Here is a 15473-nt window from a genome sequence, read left to right on the forward strand (position 1 = left end):
CAACACCTTATTTTTAAAATGGGCAAGAAGTTGGAGTCAACCTTCTCCAATGTACACATACAAGGTGTGGCCATTACCATTAGTTATTAAGGAAATGAAATACAAACCACAATGGGAGGCTGTGCCATACCCTCTAAGAAGGCTGTAATTAACAGGAGAGATAAGGCCTGAGGATGTACCGTGGTTTGTAGAAAAACAAGGCTCCCAGGTTGAGAGAGAAACCTTGCCTCAAAGGAATAGACAGAGGGTCAGTGGACACAGGACACTCTCTTCTGGTGTCATCCAGCAGCACAGGTACTCACACACTCGGACACACTTGCACACATAACCACACAGACACGTGCACACATAGAAAGAAATAATCTGTGACATCTGCTTAAAGAAACTGCCTTTGGGGGCTGGAGAGATGGCTCAGTGGTTAGGAGAACTGGCTGCTCTTCTTGAGGATCTGAGTTCAACTCCCAGAACCCACATGGCAGCTCACAACCATCTGTAACTCCAGTCCTACGAGATCCAAATCCCTCTTCTGGTCTCCCCAAGAACCTGGCATGAACACTGTGCACAGACATACATGCAGGCCATATACTCACAGACATAAAAATAAAAATTAAAAAAAGAGAGAAAGGAAGGAAGGAAGGAAGGAACTTCCCTTTGGCACAGGGTCTGACTACATAGCCCAGACTCAGATTTTCAAGCTTCCTGTCTCAAAACCAAACAACAGCTGGTCCCAGGGGTGCATATAATTTCCACTTGCATACTTTGGTAGAATTCAGACTAGGAGCCACACCTAACTGGCAGGTCATTTGGGAAATACTGTTTTAACTCTGATTGGCAGTGCAGCTAGTAAAAACAGCAATTATTCTGGAAGATGGGAAGGCCAGAGAACATCATAGAATATAATGTGTGTGCTGCTGGGATCCTTCACAACATCTTCCAAGCACCGGCAGCTCAGAGTAGTGCTGGAATGCAGGCTTAGGGCTTTGGTAGTGTTTGCCTAGCATATAGAAAGTTCTGAGTTCAATCCCAGCCCCGATTAAACCAGGCATGGTGGTGCATATCTATAATCTTAGCACTCATTTATAGAGGCAGGAGCTTGAGAAGATTAAGAACATCCTTGGTATGTTGTGAGTTAGAGGCTACCCTGGGGTACATGAGACCCTGTCATTCATATATATATATATATCTAGGAGATGGTGGACATACCCCTTAATCCCAGAACCCCAGAGGCAGAGACAGATGTATCTCTGTGAGTTCCAGGCCAGCCTGGTCTACAGAGCTGTTGTGGAATATTTGCACACTGTGTGAAGATATGCTGTGTTGTGTTATTGGTGTAACAAATAGCTGGACAGCCAATAGCTAGAAGGAGGTACAGGCAGGGAGCCTCAATTGAGAAAATTCCCCCATCAGACTGGTCTGCGGGCAAGCATTTGGGGAATCTTCTTCGTTGATGACCAGTGTGGGAGGGCTCAGGCCAGGCGCCACCCCTGAGCGTGTGGTCCTGAATGGTATAAGAAGGCAGGCTGGGAATGCCATAAGGACAAGCCAGGACACAGGGTTTCTCCATGGCCCCGACTTCAGTTCCTGCCCTGACTTGGGGCTTTGACTTCCAGGACTGTGTGAACATTTTTTTTTTTTTTTCTGTTAAGCTTAGCCTTTAACGGCTGAGCCATGTCCAGCCCAGGAGGACACATTTTAATGTCGTGTGTCAGTGGGTCTCAAGCTTCCGCCGAATGACCCCTGAAATACAGTGCCCCATGTTGTGGTGACCCCCAACCATACAATTGTTTTCATTACAAATTGTAATGCAAATATCTGATGTGACCCCAAAGGGGGTGGAGGCCCTCGTGTTGAGAGCCACTGTCACATGTAGTAATTCTTGCATTATGGGCTGCAGTTCAAATCAACGTCAACTACATCTTTCCTTCTCTCTGTCTCTGCTCTGTGTCAGTTTTATTCCCTTCTGCTCTAGACACATTTTCTTTCCTAAAATGAGAGCAGATTTGGGAGATGGCCACAGGCAGCATCCACAAAAATAAAGAATTCTCCCACCACAGCCTCTCTCTCCTTCTCTCCCTCAAAAGAAGGTTTTCTGATCCAGAAGCTCCAGATCCAAAAACCCAGGGAAGGGCTCTCACGGGTTCAGCCTACATCCTGTTCTGGATAGGCCATCATTACTCCAAATCAATCACGGTGTCGAGGAGGCGATGCACAAGAGAATGTCAGCCCGTGGCGCACATCCCAGCACTTGGGAGGCAAGCAGATATGACTTTGAGGCTTGCCTGATCTACAGAGTGAACAGGGCAGCCAGAGCTACACAAGAGAACTCCTGTCTCAGAAGAGGAGAGAGCAGGAAGGAGAGAGAGAATAGAATGTCCGCTCAAACGAGGGAATTGTACAGTAGTTAGGTGTACAATACTATATACTGTCTTGGAATTCACACTGTAGACCAGGCTGGCCTCGAACTCATAGAGATCTACCTGCCTCTGCCTCTGCCTCCCGAGTGCTGGGATTAAAGGCGTGCGCCACCACGCCCAGCTAATACAGTAGTCTTAGTTGCCCTTAGTATCAGTTCTTTCTCTTCCCAAGTCCTGAATCCTAAAATAAGAAGTGAGTCTAGAGGATCAGAGAATGACTTAGTGTGGTGTCCCCAGCCCAGCCAAGTACCAAATCTCTGCATACGGCGATGCCAAACGTTTTTTAAATGAGTGAATGAAGAGCAGGTTCTGCATCCAGAGATCGTTCTGGGTACAGATCCTGAGAAATCAAGAGTCAAGTGGAGACTCCTACATACTGCTCTAGTGCACCCGTTTAGATTCACATTTGTTTGTTTACGTTTATGTAGCGTGCATACGGAGGTCAGAGGGCAACTACTTGTGGGAGTCTGTTTACCCTTCCACCCTGCGAGTCCTCAGGGTCGAGCTCAGACCGCGGCCCTTGAGTCAGTCATCCCAGAATACTGTACGGGTAGAGAGAGGGTGGAACCTTCAGGAGACTGACCGAACCTACAAGACGCGGCCACTGCGATGAGCCGGGCCAGGCGCGCGGCTCCCAGGCCCCAAGGGTTTGGATTAAACCATCTTGCTCAAGGGGAGAGGGAAGGAAGTCCTGCGTCTTTCTCCAGCCCCTTGGCGACTTCCAAGCCGCAGAGACAAGGCACTTGCGTCTCTAACACCCATACCGTTTCCGTCTTCGCCTCTTAGTGCCCCTCATAGCCACACACAGCTCGTGCAGCCTCCCCCTACACACACACACCCATACACACACACACACACCCATACATACACACACCCATACACACACACACACCCATACACACACACACCCATACACACACACACCCATACACACACACATACACCCATACACACACACCCATACACACACACACCCATACACACACACATACACACACACACACCCATACACACACACACATACATACACACAACACAGCTCGTGCAGCCTCCCCCTACACACACACACATTCACACACACACCCATACACACACACCCATACACACACACCCATACACACATACACACACACACCCATACACACATACACACATACACCCATACACACACACACACACACACACAAACACGCACACACACACACACCCGCGCCCCGCGCAGTGGCTCGCCCCAGTTTTTGACGCATTGCAGGGAAGGCCGGACCAATCGGAGCTGCGTTCTCATTTCCGCCCCCGAGGCGGGTCCAATAGCGGCGTGGCTCACAGAGGGACGCGCGGCGCTCTCCGCCGACCGGTGCCCCTCCGCCGAAAGTAGTCCTCGAGGCCGGGAGCGCGCGCGCGCGCGGCCCCGGCGCCAAGCCTCGGTGAAAGGGGCGGGCTGCGCGGCCCCGGCGCGGAGGGATCCGGAGGCAGCCGCAGTGCCGCGGGGGCGCGCGCGCGGGCGGGGCGGGGCCGGGCGGGGCGGGGCGCGCGGCTGCCGTTGAGGGACCGTTGGGGCGGGCGGACGGGCCGGCGGGCGGGCGGGCGGACGGGCGGCGGCGGCGGCGGCGCGCGCTGCGGGTAAAGAGTGTGGAGGCGCGGACGCGCGGCGGAGCTCGAGCTGCTGCAGCTGCTGCCGCCGCCAGAGTAACCTCGAGCTCCGGACACCCGGCGCCTCGCCATGGTGAGTGAGGCGGCCGAGCTTGGGAGGGGACCCCCCCACACACACACACCCCGAGATGGCGAGGCAGGCACAGGCCGGGCCCCTCGGGATCTCCCAAGCGGCCCTTGAGACTTCGAGAAGCTACTTTACCGTAATCAGGTTGAACTGGTGGGACGCCCCCTCCTCCCCCAAACAGACAATCTGAGGCATGGGGAGCACTGGGACACCCCACCACCACCCCCAAAGCAGCATTCGGATCCATCACGGGGACGATTGGTGTCAGAATCGCGTCCTTACCCCGACCCCGGGAGGAGAAAATAGGAAACACCGGCGATGCAGGTTTTGGTTCCTGGGAGGATGAGGGAGGCTCTTCTTGGAGGGGTGGCCGTGGGTAGCGGAGCCTGAGTGGGAGAGAAGGGGGATGCCCATCGGTTCCTAGGGGGTGTTCTGCAGAGGAGAGGCTAGATGGGGTCCGGGGTCGCGTCTGCACACTAGACCCCGGTGGGGGAGGGGTCTTTGAGGACGAGCATCGCCGAGGAGCAGGGTCAGGTGCAGGCTGAGGCGAGGAGCCCCAGGTGGGTGGCAGCAGAGGTTAAAGGATGCTTTTGGAGCCTGCGGGGACCCAGAAGGAAGAGCGAGGAGGATTTGAGTCCTAGAGGTGTTTTAAAGGAATCGGGATGTGATCATGGGCCGTGGGGGAACCGGGGAGCCTTGTGGAGAACTTGGCTAGGAAAGATTCTGGGGTTAGGGCTGTTTCACTAGGAAGAGAGATTGAAGGGAGGGATGGTGAGGCGTGTCTTGTTTGGGCCGGTGAAGAAACGGGTTTCCAAGGTGAGGGATGGGGGAGGACTTGAGTTTGGGTGGTGGGGGTGAGATTGGACAGGCTTCTCGGGGAGTGATGGAGGAGACAATGAATGGTAAACTGGGGTAGGCCTGGCTTTGGAGGTGAGTGTCCCCGGGGAAAGGTCCCTGCACAAAGGCTGATGAGTCTGGGTTGGTAATGGGCTACCGCATCGGATCTGAGGGACGCTGTGAGGGCCCCTTTCCCTGGGAAGAATGGGGCTAGGCCAGGCTGAAGGCACCACGGCAGTACCAGCAGGTGGGCGGAGCTGTTCCTGTCCTTACTGCAGGAAATGGGAGTGGGGTCAGAGTTTGGGATGCACCAGATGAGCTAGTGTGCTGAAGCCAGGAACCCTAGGCCCCTTCGCTGTCCCTTTCAAGCCAGGAGAGCGCCTTGCTCCTCCAGTTCCATGCCCTTGTTGCTCCTTGCTGTGACAAATGACAGTGCAGTACAGTGTGGTGTCGGTGACAGAAGCCTGGTCCCATCCCCTGAGGGTGGGGGCTGAGCACTTCTCCGGAGAAGACCTCCAAGGGACCCTCCCGTTGGTTTTTAAAGGCCTCTTCCCCAGCTCCCCACAGCTAGAGCTTCTAGAGGCAAGACTGCTGAGTACTTCTCCCTGGTCCTGCCACCCACAACCCCCCCAACCCCCCAGGCTCAGCCTGAGAACCGTGTGCACCACCCTCCCTGGCAAAGCTGGGGAGGACAGGCAGCCGCCACCATGTATCGAATCTCATACTGCTGACACAGACTCTTGACACCACCCATTTTCCTTGCCAAAGGGGCCCGGCAGCTTGGGCAGCTGCCAGCAGCCCCCACTCCCCACCCCCAAGGAGGGTCCCAGCTTTGTCCCTGACCAGTTTTTCTGTTTGTAATCAGCAAGGTATGGGAGGGAAGAGTCCCTGTAACTGGCCTTGGACTTCGGCCTGAGCTCTGTGGCTCCTCATTGGCCCGGGTGAGGGGCCCTGGCCTTGGTTTCTCAGCTCACTTAAGGCAGTTTTCTGGCACCTGCTGGGGCCAGGGGCAAGGCAGAGAAATAATCCCCTCTTCCCTCCCCTCCTCATGCTGCTTTTCCTCGTCCAGCCCCTCTCTGGAGCCTGATATGACTAGCCGGGTTATTCTACAGTGAAAGCTAACAATCTGGGCTGGGAAAGGCCTCCAGCAATAGTCAGCCTGACTTCTTGGGCCATTAGTTTTCCAGGCCAGCAGCCCTGCCTTGATATCTGTGGCCTCTCCTTGATGGAGCAGGGGAAAGGGCTCCCGGATGTCAGGGAGTGTCTGACAGGCCCTCCACAGAGCCAGAGCCACGCCTGTTTGCAGCAACCCTGACAGTGCCTCCCCTGCAGCTTCCATAGCGGCCTCCAGAGCCACCCTTGCCATTCCGCCACCCTTGCCATTCCGCCACCTGGTTGGCCTTGCCCCACCCCCCTTTTAGTGTCTCCAAAGGGAGAAGAGAGCAGGGCTCCTTGCAGACAGTGCCCTGTGATGGGAAGGTCCCTGAGGGGGCTGGCTTTTCCCATACTAGGCTCATGGAAGAGAATGAAAAGCAGCTGGGCTCTGTAGCTGTCCTCTCCGTCCTCCCCGCTGCTCCTCAGTGCTCCCTCCTCCCCTCCCCCAGCCCAGGCTGGCCTCCAAAACCAGAAGCCCACTCTCTTCTCACTTCTGGGAGCAGCCAGCAGCAGTGTCCTCAGGTGTCAGAGCCAAGGGGTGGGCCCAGGCGCCTTCTCCCGCCCTCGCCCGCAGCTCAGGAGGGCAGTTAGAACGAGGGCTGGTTGCCCCCGGCCACCCGGTCAGGGTTAGGAAGCCCACCACTGTGAGTCACTTGCTAGCTGTGCAGAAGAGTATCCATTTGGCCTTTGCTGTGGATACCTTCCTTCTCTTCCTATCCTCCTCTGCAGGCCTGTCCCCATCTCCTTAATTCTCCAGTATTTCACGGCCAGGGCTTGATGTCAAGACCCTCTTCCTCAAGATCCAACAGGACCCAGATGTGTATCATCTATGATTATGGAGGAGGGCAGAGTCAAGGGTTAAGGGCAGGCAGTGGTTTTTGACCCCTGATGGAAGCTCCAGAGCCTTAGTGAACCATGGGCGTGCCTGCCATAGTTCACTTCCGTTCCAAGGGCCAGGACCCTGCTGTGCCCTTGGTACCCCTTGGAAAAGGAAAGGAAGCATCATGGACTACAGTGGCCCAAGGATGGTGGAAATTTCGGCAGGATTCATACACCAGATAAAGAAAGTTGGCCTTATAACTGTTCAAAGTTGGGATCCAGCCCCCATATCGCTCCTCCCTCTAGGACCTCCACACCCCAAATAACCAGGGCTCCAGTGAAGGAAGAGCTGAGTGCTTTATCTCCTCCACACAACCCTAGGTATGGGGGGGGGGCTGTCTGCCATGGCTGGGCAGGCCTCAAGTAGCCCGGACTGAAAAGGGTTAAAAACTGCAGCACCAAATCAGGAAGGCAGACTTCTTTGCCACCATGGCTGCCTGCTGCTTGCCCAAAAGTAACAGAACAGAATGGGGCCCTGCACCTACCCTGCGCATGGCTTGGCATGACGGGGTAGGGCAGACCCCCCCGACCAGGGTTCTTTCAAGCCCTGCAGCAGCTTGGAGACACCAGTTAAAAAGGAGATGTTGCAACTTACAGTCTAGCTGCCTGGGCCTGGTGCCCCCAAATAGGTGATGGGAGAAACTAGCAAAGATACCCCAGATAGCCTCCTTCCTCCCTAGTCAAGGACCGGCCTGTTTTGCTTTGGAGTCTTCTAGAGCACTTGATGAGGCCTCTAGGGCAGCTGCTTCTTGCCTCAGCCTTTGGGGCTCCGGGAACGAAAGTTTGGCACAGCGTGTACCCGGCCAGGTTGGGCTTGGGCAGCCCTGCTCCCGGGGCTGAGGGGCTCCCTCACCCGCCTGTGGTTACAGCCCGTCCTGTCTCCTGACCCACGTGTGTGCATCCTGACTGCCGCAGGCCCTCCCCTCACCCGGCAGGGGCACCTTAGGAAACTGGCCTCAGCAGGGGGGGCCACATGCCGGGCGGGGCAGCGGGTGGGTAGCCCAGTGACTTCCTCTCCTTGCTCCTTTTCCAGGCTGACCAGCTGACAGAAGAGCAGATTGCAGGTGAGTGTGCCACTCTCCGAAGCTGGATCTTAGCTAGCCCCTGCCTGATGAAATGTGTGTCCAGGTCACCTATGCCAGCCTGTACCTAGGATGTTGGTGGATGTGCTCAGCGGGGCGCTGCCACAGTCCTCAGTCAGGCTGTGGGGGCTGTCTCTCCTCCGCAGACAGCTCACTGGGGCCTTGAAGTGAACCTCTGCAGGACCCACCCAGGTGGCCCTCCCAGTTCTGACTAGCCGACTGACGCGGTGTACCAAGCCTGCCTTGCGGTGGGCCGGCCGCTCTCTGGCTCCCTTTTCCCTCTTCCAGCCCTGTCTTTGGGCAGTGGAGCTTCCCAGACCCCACCTGGAGCAGGCTGCCCCTCTGTCTCCATCACTGCCTGCCTGTGTGGTACAGGCCTGACGGCCGGCCGGGCCGGGCCTGGCCATAGCTGTTCTGTTTTCTTTTCCTGTTGTTGCCTGGCACCAGGATCAGTTCCTAGAGCACAGGACTTGGTTTTGTTGGTTGTTGCCATATCCTCAATGCCTGGGGCATACGAGGCACCCCATAAATTCTTCATGCATAAACAGTAATCGTGTGCTTCCCGTAAGCTAAAGGAAATCCCCAGACCCCATGCCATTTATTTTGTGACTTCTCCCAACGCCAGCCCCGGGAGGGGAGGGAAGACCAGCCGTAGGACTGTCTCCGTGTTTCTGCCCCTCCACAGCCTGAGGCAATTCCTGGGATAGCGCCTACCCTCAGGTTGCTGCAAAGCTGACCAGAGGCCAAAGTGAGAGGAAAGGTCTCTGTCCCCAGCTTTGCTGGCTCTGTGACCTGCTTTCTCAGAGTCACACTGCGGCCCTGAGCCAGTAGACACAACCAAGGAAAGCCAAAAGATTAGACTTATTGTTTATTGGTCAGGAGCTCATGGGTCATGTGACCCACTCTGTACTGCCTGCCCCCCCCCCCCCAGCCAGGCCTCAGCACAGGGAGATGACAGCATCCCCCAGGAGACTTGCATTATTTCCGCAGAGCCCGGAAGCTCAGGTCACAGCTCCCAGCAGTGTGTGTCCCTCCCACCCTACCTGGTAACATAAGCACAACTCACTTTTCACCCTGAGCCCATTAGCAAAATGTCCACCACTCCCGCCCCCGCCCCCGCCCACACCCTCTTGAGAACAGGCTGCCAGGCATCTGTTCTCAGAGGCTTTGAGGGTGGGGAGCTCTGGGTGCCAAAGTGGGCCCAGGGGGAGGGCAGGAGCCACATGCTTCTCCCCTCTCCTGATGCGGTCAGTCCCAGCTGTGGCCTTCCCTCTCAGCACCACACTCCTCACCCTCCTGGCTTGGCAGCCACCCCCCTTTGCCTCCCATCCCCTCAGCCCTGCACACTGCCCATCAGGCAAGCCCTGCAGCAGATCACCCCTACTCACTCATCAACACCCCCACAGCCTTGACTCCTCCTCTGGAGGCTGGTAGCACCCACGGCTGGGGACTGGGCTGGCGGTGCTCAACAGAAGGAATTTGATGCCACGTTTTTCTTTGAGGTTGGCCAAAAGCCTCTGCAGCCTCCCCTTCCCCCCTGCCAGGTGGTTGGCCTTGGCTAGTAAACTTCAAATGGAGAATCGTTTTGCCTCCTACCCAGCCCACCATCACTTTGGTCCAGTGCATCATTTGAGAGAGAGGCCAAAGCCAGGGTCTAAGAAGAAATAGAGGTCTATCAGGACAGCTGTCAGGTCAGATCACTCGGCTAGATGGGCTGAGGAGACAGACAGCTCGGTGCTGAGGAAGGGGGGGGTGTGAAAGAAAGCAGGAAGGAGGTTCACTGAGGAGAGGGGCCCTAGCCCGAGGCCTGGCCCTGCGTCTTCCTCCTCCACCTGGAAATAGGTGACTCTAAACGTTCTGGCTCCTGGCATATTTCTTTCCTTCCCCAGAGTTCAAGGAAGCCTTCTCCCTCTTCGACAAGGATGGAGATGGCACCATCACCACCAAGGAGCTGGGGACTGTGATGAGATCTCTGGGCCAGAACCCGACTGAGGCTGAACTGCAGGACATGATCAATGAGGTGGATGCTGATGGTGAGCTCCCGACGCCAAGCCCACCCACGCTGCTCACTCGGGACTGTTACCCCTACAGGGCCCGAGGTAATGCCTGCCTCCCTCCCCTCCTCCCCTCTTCAGGGAATGGGACCATTGACTTCCCAGAGTTCCTGACCATGATGGCCAGGAAGATGAAGGACACCGACAGTGAGGAGGAGATCCGAGAGGCTTTCCGTGTCTTTGACAAGGTAAGCAGTCCTGCTCAAAGCCCTAGACGACGCCAGCCAGCAAAGCCAGAGCCCCTCCGTGCTTCCAGAGCCCCCTCGCCCAGCATGCGGGGGAGGCACTGAACAATCCCTGCCCACCTCAGCTCTCCAAGCAGGGGACCCTGAGTGACAAGCCTTTGTCCCCAAACCCCAGGACGGGAATGGCTATATCAGTGCTGCCGAGCTGCGCCACGTCATGACGAATCTAGGGGAGAAGCTGACAGATGAAGAAGTGGATGAGATGATCCGAGAGGCTGACATTGATGGAGATGGCCAGGTCAATTATGAAGGTGAGTTGTGTTGGGCAGGTCCTCCACGCCCTGGAGCTGGGGGGACTGTGGGGGCTCGGCTTGTGATGCATCAACTCTGTCTCTTTTGGCAGAGTTTGTACAGATGATGACTGCAAAGTGAAGGCCGGGCAGCTGGCCATGCCCGTTCTCCTGATCTCCTCTCTTGCTCTCCTCTCTCCGACAATCCCCTGCGTACCCGGTTCTAGCAAACACCAATTGATTGACTGAGAATCTGATAAAGCAACAAAAGATTTGTCCCAAGCTGCATGGCTGCCCTTTCCCTCCCTCCTGACCCTCTATGCCCCTCATCGCTTCCTTTGGCCTCCCCTCTCCCATTCCCGTTTTCCAGGCCTGATGCACTCATACGTTGAACCCCATTGCCCTGGGGAGCCTCTGCCCTCCTCCTCCCCCTCTCCCCCCTCCTCCTCTGGCCCAGATCGCTCTCCTCCGCTTTTGGTTTGTGTCCCTGTTTGCCCTTCTTAGGGTGCTGGGGTGGCCACCAGTCCTGTCCCTACCCTGTGGGGAGGGGAGCGAGGCCTTTGCCAAGTGGAGGAGCATGTCCTCTGCCATAGTTGCATGTGCCCCAGCCCTGATTCTGTGTGCAAACCCAGCAGCCTGTAGGGTGGGGTGTCGAGGGGGTGTTCCAGGACTGGGAGTCGAGGAAGTGTGGCAGTGGCTGATGTGACCCAGGGTGGGGGTGGGGAAGGGGCAGGAAGGCCTTGGGAGGTAACATGCTTTCACTACCGGAGGGGGACGGACAGAGCACTGGGGTCTCCTGGCGCTGTTCTGAAGCCATCGGGTTGGCTTTCTGAGGTCAGGCTGGGCGGGGCTGTCGTTGGCCATGCTGCCCATCCTCATCCCTCCAGCGATCTCGCCTGTCCTGTAAATACCTGGTGCTAACATCCCATGCCGCTCCCCCATGGCGCCCCCAGCCACCTGCCCAGTCCAGGGCTGCTCCAAGAATGATGTGGGGTTGGTCGCTGTGTAATGTGCTGGTGGTCTTCTTTTCTTCCCCTTTCTGCCCCTTAAAACTTTGATTTTTGTCCCGAACATGCCGGGCCAACTAAAGGGTGGGGAGAGGGTAGACAAGCCCACCATGCTCACAAGAACCAACCTGCAATAAACACTCCTGTGGGCCGCCGCGCAGAGCACGCAGCGGGCACCCCCTGCCCCTCTGTGGTGACTTGGCATTGCTTTTTGCCCGCCTCTGCCCTCGCCCTGCCTGCCCCACTTCCCAGCAGAGAGCATGATCCGCGCCCTTGCTTCTGACTCTAGCCTCTGGGACATGTCAGTCAACGTGGGCAGTTCAGTCTGGGTTCGTTTCCTTTCTCTGTTCTCATCTGGCCCCCAGGGCAATCACGTTGCTTTTGCTGGGACCTGCCCAGCTTTGAGACTCTTCTCCATCCCTTGGCAGCAGCCTTGAGGGAGGGAGGGACAGGGCATATCGGGAGACCCAGCCAAGAGCTGAGGGCAAGGGCAGGTAGGCGCGAGGCTGTGGACTTTGCGGAATGTTTCGGTTTTGGTTTTGGTTTTTATTTTTTTATTTTGTTTTTTAAAAACCGGGCAATATTGTGTTCAGTTCAAGCTGTGAAGAAAAATATATATCAATGTTTTCCAATAAAATACAGTGACTACCTGTCTGGACTCTTCCATCTGTCCTCAGCCTTCTCTGTGGACAGGGCGCCCAGGGCAAGGTTCTGCCCTGGCCTGCAGTCTGGGTCTGTGTGTGTGAGGACTGCAAATAAAGTCCACCGTCAAGAGAGCGCCCAGAGGCACCTGACCAAATGGGAAGGGAGGGTACTGCAGCCAAAGGGAACCATGGAAACTGTGAGGGGCTGTAAAAACAGCACAGCTGGGTGAAACAGAGGGAGATGAGGGCCATCACGGGTAGGCCTCACTGGTGGCCCCCAGCTGAGCCAGGGCAGCACTGACAGCTTGAGTAATAGCAGGCGTGCACCAAGGGGATTGAACTTGAGCGGTTGTGACCCAACCCTGGGACAGGCCAGTCACCCTGAGTTCAAGACCAGCCTGGGCTTCAGAGAGACTCGGTCTCAAACACACAAAAAAAAAACCGGAATGGTTGCAAAGCACAGGGGCTCACTGACTTCCTGTACTTTGTGTAGAGAGTGTCCCCGGCCACTGGGGCTGCAGCAGAGGGCTGTGTGTGACTGTGCATGGGAGAGCCCCCAGCAGCAGACCCCCTCTCCCCCCACCTGATTTCAAGGACTGGGCTTTCCTAGAGGCTACTCTCATGGGGGTCAGAGGTGGCTCAACAGATAAAAGCCTGCCAGCCCAAGGTCGGTGCCTTGAAGCCATCTAAAAAGCCAGATGCCGGGCACACATCTGTAGTCCCAGCACTCCTGTGGTGAGATCAGAGTCTGCACAGACTGCCTCAGAGAAGGTTAAGAACCCACTGACCACTTGCAGGACAGCATGTACACACCTGCACTCCTACAAGATGGATGAGGCCACTTGGGCCACACCCTGCTTAGTGACTTCTTCCCTGGGCCTCAGTTTACTAAAATGGAGAATCATTCCTGAAATATTAAAAAATAACATCCAGGTCGTGCCACCCCGAGCTGGAATCCCCAGCCTGCTTGTGCGCATGTCCTGGCTTAGCTGCAGACAGGAGGCCTAAGCAGGTAAAGCCTGCTTGGCTTTCACCTCTGCTACTCACTGGTTTCCAGATGCGGAGCACTTAGCCACAGCACCCCACCGCCACCGTGGACCCTCACCAGTTGTTTGAGAAGACTTACTACTCCAGACAGGCCACACTATTAAATAAGTCACTCAGCCCTTTCTCATTCTTTACAAACTGAAGAAGACGTGCGTGCGCCACGCTCAGCTTCCAACAGTCCCAGGGCAAACACCAAGAAAGCGCCTGTGGGGGGAGTCGTGGCCATGTCAGTCCCCCAGATCTATGCCAACCGGGACCTGGCCTGAGACAGGAGCCAAGGAGGAGGCGCCAAGCAGAGTCTCCTCACTTCCCGCAGAGTTGAACAAGCTGAAGCCACTTGTGCTGTTCTCGGTGTGACCAGCAGATGGAGCCATGAGGACAGAAGGCTTGCTGCTCAGGGCCTCAGGACTGGTGTATGTTAGCTGTTGTGTTACTTTAACAGTTGTATTTAGCTTGTTTAGCAACCCAGGAAGCCCTCAGCCACCACTGTCTGGCCCTGCACCCCAGCATGACTGGTGATGTTCCTAACGAGTGTGTGTTCTCTTTATAATACAACCGTAACCATTAACTGCCAGTAACTCAATGGTGTCTGCCTTCACAGCCTTCTCCATCCACCATGCACCTAGAAAGTTCTAACTTTTGTTCTCCGGGACCTTTACTCATTAACCCCATAGGTTCTGGGACACCATATAGAATTACACCCATAGGGTCACAGCCACTTTCTTCAACCTGTTGTGTTTAACTTTGCTTTTCTGTGCTGGGGATGGAACCCATGGTCATGAGCATGGGAAGCAAGCCACATTCCCAGAACTTAGCTGTGTGTTACTTTTTAAAATTATTTAGGTATGTATTTATTGGGGTTTTTTGTTTGTTTTTGAGACTGTCCTTGAACTTGCTCTGTATATCAGTCTAGCCTCAAACTCACGAAGATCCGCCTGCCTCTCCCAAGTGCTGGGATTAAAGGTGTGTGTCACCACCACCTTGCTACATTGTATTTTCTTTAATTTGGTTTGGTTGGGTCTCATGTAGCATAGGCTAGCCTGGAACTTGCTGTGCACCTGAAGATGACCTTGAACCCCTGATGCTCTTGCCACCACCTTGAGTACTGGGATTACAAGTCTGCACCGCCACCCCCAGCTTCTTTACCAGCTGAGCCACACCCCCAGTCTGCCTTTGATTTCCTTGAGACAGGGTCTTGTTATGTAACCTGGGCTAGCCTGACTTCAGGCAATCCTGCCTCTGCCTTCCAAGAGCAGAAATGAAAGGTCAGATGCCCAGCATATGTGTGTGAGTGTGTGTGTGTGTGTGTGTGTGCGTGTGTGCGTGCATGCGTGTCAATCCAGTGCTAGGAAGAAGGAGAGGGGTGGAGAGATGGTTCAACAGGTCAAGGTGCTTGCCACCAATCCCGAGTTCGATTCCCAGAACCGACATGGTGGCGAGAGAACTGGCCCCTGGAAGCTGTCTCTGACCTCTGAGACACTGCAGCACACACACACACACACACACACACACACACACACACACACATACACACACACATACACAGTGAAAAAGACTGGTAATGAAATGAATAGAGAAGCTGTATAACTAATAAAGTCAAAAGACATGGGAGTTGGAAGGGGTTAATTGGGAAGACAGGCCAGCAGAGGGGAGGGAGGAGAATGACAGGGGGTTATGGGGTAAACTGACCGCAGTACATCGCACATGTATGGAATGGCGACAGAGCCACTCCCAACAGGTGCCTGGGTCTTTTTTCCCTACATCCATATCTCATGTTTTATCTGTCCACAGCACAACTTGTAATTTGGTGCTTGAGACGCTTCCCGTAACACATACTGATGTGATTATTCAGTTGTCCCTCCCACCGGACTCTGAGCAAAGTAGGGCCAAGGCTATATCCATTTTGCTCCATCAGACACCGAGTAGCCTCTGGCTCACAGAGGGCTCAAGGGAAAGTATGATGAATTAGTAACACATGAGAGGCCTGAGAAACCAGTGAGGCATTGGACCTCAGAGTTAGAACTTAAAACAACAGAGACACTCCCTGCTACTCGGCTGGATTGCTTCCTAAAGCCTTAGCTCGGTGCAGCCACTGCCTCCAAGAAGCCCTCGGTGGTGTCCCTATGCCCTTACCGAGCCCTTGAACACAGGGCTGTCTCCCC

General features: G+C 55.4%; 1 protein-coding gene across 1 annotated transcript; it reads left to right on the forward strand.

Moving 5' to 3' along the window:
- Positions 1–3989: 3989 nt before the first annotated feature.
- Calm3 (calmodulin 3) lies at positions 3990–10895 on the forward strand. The gene is made up of 6 exons (XM_051207209.1): positions 3990–4137; positions 8036–8066; positions 9974–10117; positions 10220–10326; positions 10499–10634; positions 10727–10895. The coding sequence occupies exons 1-6, from the start codon at positions 4135–4137 to the stop codon at positions 10753–10755; spliced, it is 450 nt and encodes a 149-aa protein (XP_051063166.1). The 5' UTR covers positions 3990–4134; the 3' UTR covers positions 10756–10895.
- The last annotated feature ends 4578 nt before the right edge of the window (positions 10896–15473 follow it).

Source organism: Phodopus roborovskii, unplaced genomic scaffold, assembly GCF_943737965.1.
Source record: "Phodopus roborovskii unplaced genomic scaffold, PHOROB, whole genome shotgun sequence".
Classification (NCBI taxonomy): domain Eukaryota; kingdom Metazoa; phylum Chordata; class Mammalia; order Rodentia; family Cricetidae; genus Phodopus; species Phodopus roborovskii.

Bases quoted from the DNA above. Each gene is read 5' to 3' on its own strand.
- Calm3 (XM_051207209.1), top strand. The intron at 10,118-10,219 runs GTGAGCTCCCGA...TCCCCTCTTCAG, and splicing joins CAATGAGGTGGATGCTGATG to GGAATGGGACCATTGACTTC. The intron at 10,327-10,498 runs GTAAGCAGTCCT...CCCAAACCCCAG, and splicing joins CTTTCCGTGTCTTTGACAAG to GACGGGAATGGCTATATCAG.